The sequence below is a fragment of the Meleagris gallopavo genome, chromosome 5 (assembly GCF_000146605.3).
Source record: "Meleagris gallopavo isolate NT-WF06-2002-E0010 breed Aviagen turkey brand Nicholas breeding stock chromosome 5, Turkey_5.1, whole genome shotgun sequence".
In the NCBI taxonomy this organism is placed as follows: Eukaryota; Metazoa; Chordata; class Aves; order Galliformes; family Phasianidae; genus Meleagris; species Meleagris gallopavo.
The window spans coordinates 36,205,211-36,215,066 of NC_015015.2; the positions used below are offsets into that span (position 1 = coordinate 36,205,211).

At 53.0% G+C, this 9,856-nt stretch overlaps 1 protein-coding gene across 1 annotated transcript in view; it reads right to left on the reverse strand.

Annotated features, from left to right (window-relative positions):
- Positions 1-8,333: 8,333 nt before the first annotated feature.
- Positions 8,334-9,856, reverse strand: part of FOXA1 (forkhead box A1) — a 5,247-nt gene continuing 3,724 nt past the window's right edge. The window contains exon 3 of the mRNA XM_010711700.3: positions 8,334-9,854. Coding sequence (XP_010710002.1) covers positions 9,490-9,854 — 365 coding nt within the window. The 3' untranslated portion in view covers positions 8,334-9,489. The remainder of the gene's footprint in view (positions 9,855-9,856) is intronic.

The window sequence follows — 9,856 nt, forward strand, 5'->3', positions numbered from 1 at the left end:
AAAGTTCAGAACTGCTGTGTGAAGAAACCTCATTATCAGATAATATGCACGAAATATCCTATCCCGTTTTTACTTTTAGTGAAAGACCACCAAGACGAGACTGGAAACGCACGTCATTTCTCTAAGCTTTTAAAACCCTCACTGTGGTTAAGACTCCCTGAGCAGCTCTTGCAGGGCCGTCCTGCAGAGTGCTGTGCAACTCGTGGAAGCACCTCAAATCACTGTCATTTAACTGCGCGTTACTGGCTTATGGCATTCTGCACTGCACTCTGTAGCTGAGGGACTCCGTGGCAAGGTGTACCCCAGGGCTCCCACAGACACCTACAGGTACCCCGCTGAGAGAGGGAAAGTGGAAACCACCAGCAACACTTAAGCACTCTTGTCTTTTCTTAGAGGTTTTAAGACCTCAGTTGGCCTCGAACTTAGAGCAGGATGGTTTCGAGGAGAGACGGACTAGTCGGACATCTTTTTCATGTAGAGGGACACTGCAAATATCTCTCGGGGCTGTCTTTCCTACCCATCTCTTTTCCCAATGTTTACTGAACCAACAACTTGCATGTCCCTGGTTCGGTTTATTTGTTTGTTAATTTGTTGGTTGATTCATCCATTCATTTATTCATTCGTTCAATCGTTCAGGTATTTGTTTCTTCCAGGAGATCGCGGTCTGTTTCCATCTCACTGTTGCCAAACGGCAGTGATGGGGCGAAGCTGAAGCACAAAGGGCGAAGGGGCCGGGCCCATGCCGCTGCCCCCGCGGCCACTCTGTCCCAGGGCGGCAGTGCGGACCCGGGGGAGCCTCCTCGAGCCCACGGAGCGATGCTCTCAGGGCAGGCTGAGGGCGGTGGGACGCGGTTTGGGGTCCGCTCGTTGCTGCGCTTTTCTTCCGAATTGTCGCCGACCGCAAGAAATGAAGAAATCGGAGATCAACCCAAATGGAACTGCTATTGTAAATCCAATCGCCATTGCATCTGTTTCACTGGAAATGCGGACTGCACAGTGAAATGCACGGAGCTCACTTTATCTCGTTAGATAAATCGTGATATTTGGGGGGAAAAAAGAGAGAGAGAGAGAGAGAGAGAGAGATTTGGCGTGTCTCTTCCGTTTATTTTTGCTTAGCACTGCATGCCTTACACGCAGCTTTTGCCCCTGGGTTGTGTGAAGGGCAGATTCAGGGCAGCGGGTGGCGCTGAGCGGTGTCCGCCGGACGCAGAGGTTCGGGTTCTCCTCCTACCCGGACGGGGTCCGACGTGACAGCGGGACCCTTGTTGCCTAGGAATTAAGTTGTTTCTGCTGCTTATTCCTTACCTGAAGCCCTAATCCTCTGTTTGTGCTGCAGCACAGAACAAATTATTTCTCATCGACCAAAGAGCTCCCTTGTAACAATTAAAGTCTATTGTGTAAAAGTATAAATGGCGCCTTGATCCTTAAGGGAAGATGAGCTGTAAAAAGCAATCTTTGGGCATGATGTGGTCATTGAATGGATAATGTGGAGAAGTTCAGGGAGATAAGCTACAAACAGCAAAGCCCTCGGTTAGCTAACTTGTGTGCTTGGTCTGCATAGACCTCAGCAGAAAGAAAGTGAGGTTTGCTTCCATTTCTGCAGAAGATATTTTGCCACTGTTTTCCCTGGGAGCATCCACATTATTCTCTACTTTTAAAATTATTATTATTTCTTAAGCAAAGAAACACACAAAATCATCAAATAAAAATAAGCCCCAGAGCACTTTACAAAGTGGGACATTTTCTGAGATCCTTGAACCTCGGACTCTGCTGAGGTCAGTGCAATCTCGGTTCATACTCATTAGGGAAAAAAAAGTCTCTCCCTGCCCGGGGAGTGTTTAAAAGCAGTGAGGATCCATATAAACCAGCGCTGTCAAGGTCAGCTTTGCCTTGTGAAAGGAAAGGCGACAGGGTCAGCATTATTGCACATGAGGAAATCCCCACTGGGATGGAAGAAATCATCTCTCCTTCTTTCTCTCAAATGCCAATGCGCCCCTAATTCGGGAGCCGGACCGATGGGAACCCCTCATATGCCCGATTTGGGGTTCCCGGCTCCCAGTACAGGGTGGGAGGACTCGTGTTTCCCGAAGGAGTCCTCTGAGTTGTCGAGATGCTGTTTGGGGCCCCTTCCCCCGGGAAACATGAAGGGTGCCGCGTTGGGACGAAGGCACGGAGCTGAATCTCAGCCCACCGCGCACACGCGTGAGACCTCACGCACCCTACGCACAGGGACCCCCGCAGCCTCCCGCCCCACGTGCGATGACTTTAGCCGCTCCTTGGGATATTTTGCTTGGCTTTGAAAATTAGCCTGTTTGGATAACACTGGATAGAAAACATTGACGCTGGAAGCCAAGCAGACAAATATTTTGATCTCTCGTACGGGGTTTCCGATCGGTCGGGTTTTGTGCCCGATTATTTATTTATTTGTGCGCATGTTATTCATTCATCTACTGCGCTCGTTCATTCATCCACCCACTTCCCCCATTCACTTGCCCGGCCACCCTACGCACTTCACTTGACTTGACAGGACCCGGCGTCGGGGTGCGCTCGGTGCCGAAGACCCTTCCCCGACCCCCATTAAGACACACTCCGGGGGTCCACCCGCTCCGTGAAAGTGCTTCTGGGCGGAGGGGACTGCTCGCCCACTGGTGCTCGCCGGTCCCGTTCACTGCGACTAATTCGACGCGATGTCCCCGGCTGCTTAGGGGACCGCGGGTGCCCCGACGGCACACGGGGTGTCCAAAGGCAGGGAGAGAGAGCCCCGTGCCCGCCCGCAGCCCGACCGCCGCGGGGATAAGTGCGGGGACATCAGGGCAGAGCAGGGCAGGTAGCGGCAGCCGAGGGCAGCGGTGCCGTAGCCGTTCTGGAGGGAGACGTGTCAGGAGTCTCTAACTCGCTGGGTGCCGACTCGGCCGGCAAAGGGAGGAATTCGCAGTCGGACCACCAACGCGCCTTGATCCGTACAATGCACCACTTAATGCACTTCTGTAATTTAAACTGCCGGGGACCCCCTCCTTCCAAGCTGATTTTCGGTATAGGTGTTTTCTCATCCCCCCTTTCCTTTGAAATTCGCCCCCACCCCCACCCTCTCGCTCCCTTTCTTCTGAGCCCCGCTCTCTAATTCTAGATGAGTATTACTTTGCTCTTTTCGTTGGCCAAGCACAATTGTGTTATTGGAGATAATGAATTCAATCCCCATCAAAGAGTATTAGGAGCGCCTTGGCCCTGTAGTGCCTTTTTTCAAACAGGGAATGAAAGGCAGAGAGAAAATTCTCTGGGTAGCCTCCGCGATGGCCGCTTTTGAAGTGAGGGGAGGCGGGCATTGTTGTTCACATTTTTGTCCATACGGCTGAAGAAAGCCCGGCGGCTTTTGATGAGGAGATGAGAACCGCCTCGTAAGTTGAGCAACAAGTTCGATGGCGGAGCCTCACCGCTGCCCGCTGCCTGTGGATAACATATGTCCCGCATTAATAGGGGCTCGGGGGAACAATTGCTGGGGGGTGGGGTGGACAGAGCCGTGCACCGCCTCACGGCCCCTTTTCCCCTTTCCTCTGTGCTTAAGGGAGAGACGGGGGATAGGCGGGGAGGGGGAAGCGGTTCGGGGCTCCGCGGCGGGCACCGCACTGGGGCATGGGGGGGCCTTTGAGGGGGACATGGCACCCCCCTCTCCCACAGCCTCTTCCTGGGTGATGCTTCTGGGAGCGATGCTGAGCGTGGGCACCCCCGTCCGAACAGGGTTCTCTCTCTCTCTACTTAAAAAAAAATTTAATTTTTACTAAATGTGTACTTGAGACTTCCTTTAATTTCCTTGTTTGTCTTGGGTTTTTTCCCCTTTCTGTTTTTTACAGCTTAATGAAATACCTGAAGTCTGCAAAGTACTTCCTCAGATAAAGCAGCCAAGCAAGGAAAAAAGAGCAGAGGGAGAACGTCTGTTGGTACTATCAGATAACCTCAGAACTGGAAAACTTGTTGCAGACATGTGAATGAGTTCGAACGTGCTCTTATTCCCATCTCCTGCCCCTCAGTTCAGAGATTCCCCGCCCCGGGGTCTTTATTATGCTAAAGAGGTCATTACTGGGAATCGCAATGGGGAGATGTCGGTGTGCAGAGTGGGGCCCACCTCCTGGTTACCGACCTGTTTACATTTTCCGCCGGTCAAAACCGGAGGAAATGCGTGTTAGCAACCTGCCGGGCAGGCTGGGTGTAAAGAAGGAATAAAGGGGAAAAAAGAGATTTCTGCGCGGTAGCTCGCAGATGGAGGTGATGAACAGGCAGCCCCCGGAGCAGAGGGCAGCGGGGCGGTGTGTGCCGCGGGATGGGTAGCGGCTACCGTCCGAACCCTTCCCCGGGCGATCCCAGCGGGATCCACGCACGACGGCATGGGAGCTCCGGCCCGAGAAGGGAACGTCCCTTCCCCGAGGGCAACTCCTTATATGGCAGACACCATAAGCACGATCAGCCTACAGATGCTGCCCCCCCGCAGCCCTCTCTGGTTCACAGGGCGCGAAGCCCCAGCCCTGATCACGCTGCAGGTGGGAAGGTGCCGCTGTCCGGCCCCGGCGGCCCCGCAGCTGGTCCCGGTCTGACCTCGCGCCTGCTTCGGGACCCCGGACATCGGCCAGGCGGTGGGAGCACGGCGAGCTCGGGCTCGCAGCTGAATGCAATAGTCATCATTACCGTTAATAAAAAAATTCCGTTCTCTAGTAGGTTCCCCTTGGAATGAGGAGCAGGTGTAAGAGCTTTGATGGGTAAATTATAGCACCGATAGTAAATCAGTCGTGGCAAAATAACGATAAAAGGCAGCGAGGGGTTTGCCCTTAACAGAATCCTCCTGGGCAGAGACCGTTCGAGTAGCGCTCCTGTAGCGGAGACGCCATGTGGGAATTCAGTGTTCATGTGGGAGTTTTGGGGCGGGGGAAACAGAACATTTTTGCCTCTCACGGAGACCGATGGGTCCCGTCATGAGGCTACATGTGTTTTAAATCCTACTGCCCGGAGACAAAGGTGAGTGCTGGCAGTTTGATCCGTCCAAAGTTCAAAGATCTGAAATCTCAAAGAGTTTCTGTTGGAGGTGAAGGGGAGGAACACAAACACGGCGGCACGGCTCGGGTCGGGCGCTGCGCGGTGCGGGGCGAAACGCGGTGTTATGTACACTAATCTGCCCTTAACTGCAACTTTGTCACAATGGGCAGAATAATTAGCAGAAAATGACCAGGGAGAACAAAGGCAGGTTTTCTTCTTATCGCCTCCCATTTTCCACTCTTCCTCATTTGTTTCTCCCCCTGTAATGATCCGCAAAGCGCAGAAAAAGCACACTCCATTTCTTTTCTTCTTCTTCTTTTTTTTTTTTATTTGAGTTTTTACTCTGCATTTGCTGGTGGATGGGTTTGCGTTAAGATAAAAAATGACTCCTTTTCACAATGCCGCCCTCGGCATTTAAAAAAATCAAACTGATTGCGTTTTGATTTCAGCTGTTAGCCGTTATCCCGCATTTCCGAACCCGGCACCGCAGCGTGGGAGTGCGGCGCCCACATTCCTCTCCGCTGCCGCTCCGCGCTCCTTTGTGCGGTGATTTTCTCCCGGCCATTGTGTGCTGTGTATATTTCCACTTGTCCCCCTGGAAACAAATACATATTAATTATCTATATGTTAATACATCCAATGTACGCACCTATGAGCCTCCCGAGAGAACTTTTCATCCCATTTATATGAGGATAATTAACTTCTCTATGAATTAAGATGCTCACTGTGAGTGCACACGAGAAACGTCAATTCATTAAATGTCTGTTTAAAACCGTTTTTGTCTTTTTTTAGAGTGACCGAACACGTATAGACACACCTATGTGCCCAGATCCCACTTTATCCCAGCAGAGAAGAATTAATAGTAGGTGCGCTACTACCGCAACCAAGCGTTTTAGCTACGCTATCTCTGTAAAATTAGAAGAAATTCAATTTCTTCTAAAGGAGAGTTGGAGCTGCAGCGAGAGGATGCCTTTAATTCTCGTTTAGCCATCGAAGTCTTCAGCATCAACTCCACCATTCAAACCAATATCTGAAGCCACGCCAAAGGCTGAAATGTTTTCTTGCGCCGTCCCTTTACGAGTCACTTTTTCTCTTTGAAACTGAGTCGCGTCGATAAAAGTGACCGGGAAATATTTTTCCTCATCTTTCAGTCCCGAAAATTTTAAACTAATTCCTTCCAATAAAGACGCACCCGCGGCCGATGTAGGTGCCAGCATTGTCCCTCCGGACCCCGACACTAGACCGAGACGTTCATGTGCCTTTATTCCCATCCCCGATTTGGGTGATGGAAGAGCTTTTATCCTACCGAGCCCCGTGGGGGGGTGTGGGGTCGGAGGGACCCGGACAGCGCTGCGGGGGCCTCGCAGTGCCCGGGGAGAGAGCGGAGCCGAGGGGGCAGCGCCGGCCCCACAGAACAACGGGGATCGCTGCCGGCCCCCGCTCTGTGTGCAGCTTTCAGTGCCCGCGCTCTGCGTGGGTGTGCAGCGATCCCCACCGCCCCGCATCACTCCCCTCTCTGCTGCACTCCGTGAGCCTGTCTCTCTGCCTCGCACGTGGCAGAAGTAATCACCGTGAAGCAAAAGGCGAAAAGCCCCTGTGAACGGCGCTGGTCGTGGAGATTGCAGCCCGGCGGGTCCCGCTTTGCTATGCTCGTGGCCGAGCCCACCACTGGCACGGGCACATCCCCACACCTCCCTCCATCTCCCTCCATCAGCGAACCGATCCCGTCGAAGGGGTCGCACGCTGATGGAGGGAGGGGCATCCGGGATTCGCCCTGTTTCTTCTCGAACCCATTTCTATCTTATTTTCATACTGTTGCCGGGTGCTACTTGAGCGTGGGCTTAAAGTGGGGCAGAAAGTACGGGGCTCCTCTTCCCTCTGTTGGATCCCGAGCATTACACTGCACTCTGCAGTGCCCACTGAGCCAAGCACCCTGATTTTTGCCCGGAGCCATATGCCTGCGGTGTCAGCGGGTCACTGCTCACCATTCGCCTGCAGCGAGAAAAGGAAAGAACAAGCTCTCGGTGGCGGTGGGGCACACGCATTCTCTGTGACGGGCTCTGCTCCTTATCTCTGAGAGGCTGGGAGCCGCGGCGCTCCGCTTAAGCCCTTTTACTACCCACGCCCCGAATATTTCCATTACACACGGTCTGTGCTCCTCAGCTGATATGCGAAACCCGCTGCCTTATCGCTGTCGGTCGATTGATATTTTCTGTGCACAAGCCCAAGGCATTAAATCAATGTCTCCGCTTCGAAGCGGCATATTCTCCATAGAGTGGTCTGTGGGAGACAAGCGAGGTCTTGCCGAGGACGGGCTCCATCCTGCCGCGGTGTCTCACCGAGCAGCTCCTGGCAGCAGCAGAATTGGCACTTTGAATAGCATCCACCTGCCTGGATCCGGGGCCGCGCTGCAGGGGCTGTGGGGACGAGCCGGGCGGAGGGCTGAGCCGGGGCCCCCGCTCCGTATGCCTACCCGTATCACAGAATCACAGAATGGCCAGGGTTGGAAGGGACTTCAAGGATCGTGAATCTCCAAGCACCCTGCCACATGCGGGGCCACCAACCTCTCCATTTAATATTAGACCGTAGCAAAGCAGAAGGGCTTTAAAATAATTTTCTCTCCTTTTTTCGCCGAGTAACAGCGTTGGAGTAATTGGGTTGGCTTAGGAGATTTCTGGGACGCTTGCTCGTTTGTTTTTTTTTTCTCCTTCCCCTTCCTTCTCCCCACCCCCCATACATCACCTTCTAAATGTAGTTTGTCGCCGCTGTCCCTAACCCATCAGGAGGCAATTATGCGATAATTACGAGAATGACACAGAGCTTTCATCGAGCCGTCTGGCCCGAGGGGGCTGAGCGCAGGGAGATCTGCGGCGGTGCCTCTTGTGGGGGATCGGCGCTGCTGTTGGGATTCCCGCGGTCAGCCCGAGCCGACACAGCGAGGGGGCATCTCCCTCAGTGGGCTCCGTGCCTTCTTCCCGCCACCGGAATGTTAACAACAACGACAACAACAACAAAGGTATATATGTATATATACATAAATACATATGATACCAACCCAGGCGCACGCAGCCCCTGCCCAGTGCGTGCGCGAGCTCTACAAAAGGAGCTCGAAAACCCACACGCATCGGCGCAAGCTGCGCGCCCCGCAAAGCCTCGCGCCCCGCAAAGCCTCGCTCTCCCGTGGCCCGCACCGATCCCCGCACGGACGGTGCCTCTCCGCACCCGCTCTCACGGCCGCGTCCGCCCGCACCGCGCGTGACTCCGCGCCCGGCGCCCACTGCAGAAATTTCGGAAGGAAACGGTGGCAGTCGTTCATTGTTAACATTTGATTTATTTAAAGTCCTTAACTGCAAATGATCAAAAAACCATACTTCACGCGTTAAATTCTCAGTTATCGTTTTAAATCAAAATATTTTTTTTCAATTACAATCACATTTATAAAATTAACAAAAAATTCTTAAATTCACGTGTAATTCTTTTTACTGTCATTTAAAGCAATTTCCAGCTGTAAAGAAAGAAAAAAAAATATAAACCATGCAATAAATTAAGGACATTGAGACAGCGAACAGGAATAATAATAAAACCCGTCTGGCTATGCTAACACCGTGTAAAACTGTGGAAAGTGCATTAACACTGGATGAAACAAGCTAATGATGGCGATAATTAAACGGCCACAAAAATGATGGGTGTGTAATGTATTAAACGAGGTGGGAAAGGGGAGAGGAAGGGCTCTCCTCTGTTCCTGGCGCTGGTGTGAGGGCCAGCGCCTCCCGGGAAGGCGATAACCTTGTTTTCAGTCCATAGCTCCGCTGGTACGCGACGAAGAGACTTTAAATTAAATAAGCATGTCATCCACACGTCGGCGAGAGTGCCTGAGGAACGAGAACCTTCAGTAACAGATGGGAAAGAAAAAAATCCAACTGGCTGTGACCTCTTGTAACTTTATATTACATCCCAAGACAGGTAACACTTGGAAAAAAATATAGGAAGGTTTGGGGGGGGTCTGTCCCGACCCCGGGCTGCAGCTGGCCGGGGTGCGGGGTGCGGCTGTCCGAGCCGGAGGTTTGTTTTGCAAGTATCAAAAGGATGATCCGAGAGAGCAAACAGTCCTCTTGTTGCTTAGAGATTCTTTTAGTGTGTTGCTACTTCACAGCAGTATTGTCCTTCAAAGCCTTCTTAATTAAAAAAAAAAAAAAAAAAAAGAAAAGCCTTAAATCTCTACTCGCTTCTTCATCTCCGTATTGGTAAAGTATTGCCACATACCTGTAAACTTACATGAGATTATAGAGCGGGGCGGGGGGCGGAAAGCACAACGAGTAGTTTACAAGCTCACCCATTTTTCTCCTTTTCAATGACACCCTGCGGGGCGCGGGGCATATGTACAGCGGGGGGGATGCGGGACAGGGACAGCGCACGGCCATCGGGAAGTAACAGTCCTGTGCACGGCGTGCGGCCCGAGACAGCGAGCTACGAGGTGTTGAGCACGGGTCTGGAGTATACCCCCTGGTAGTAGGAGGGCTCCAGCGCCGAGGGCTCGATGCTGCCGCGGGCCGCCATGGAGCCGCCGCCCAGGGGCAGCCCGCCGGGGATGGCGGCCCCGTACGAGGAGTACTGCAGCGCCTGCTCGTAGGCTTTGAAGTCCAGCTTGTGCTGCTGCTCCGAAGAGGACATGAGGTTGTTGATGGAGAACGGGTGGTTGAAAGAGTAGTGGGGGTCCCCTTTGAGGTGCAGCTGGGGTTCGTGGGCCAGGGAGTGCGGGGGATGCGGGACGGATGCCAGGGCGGGCACGGAGCCGAGCGAGGAGGCGGCGGCCGGGGCCGAGGGCTTCAGTTCG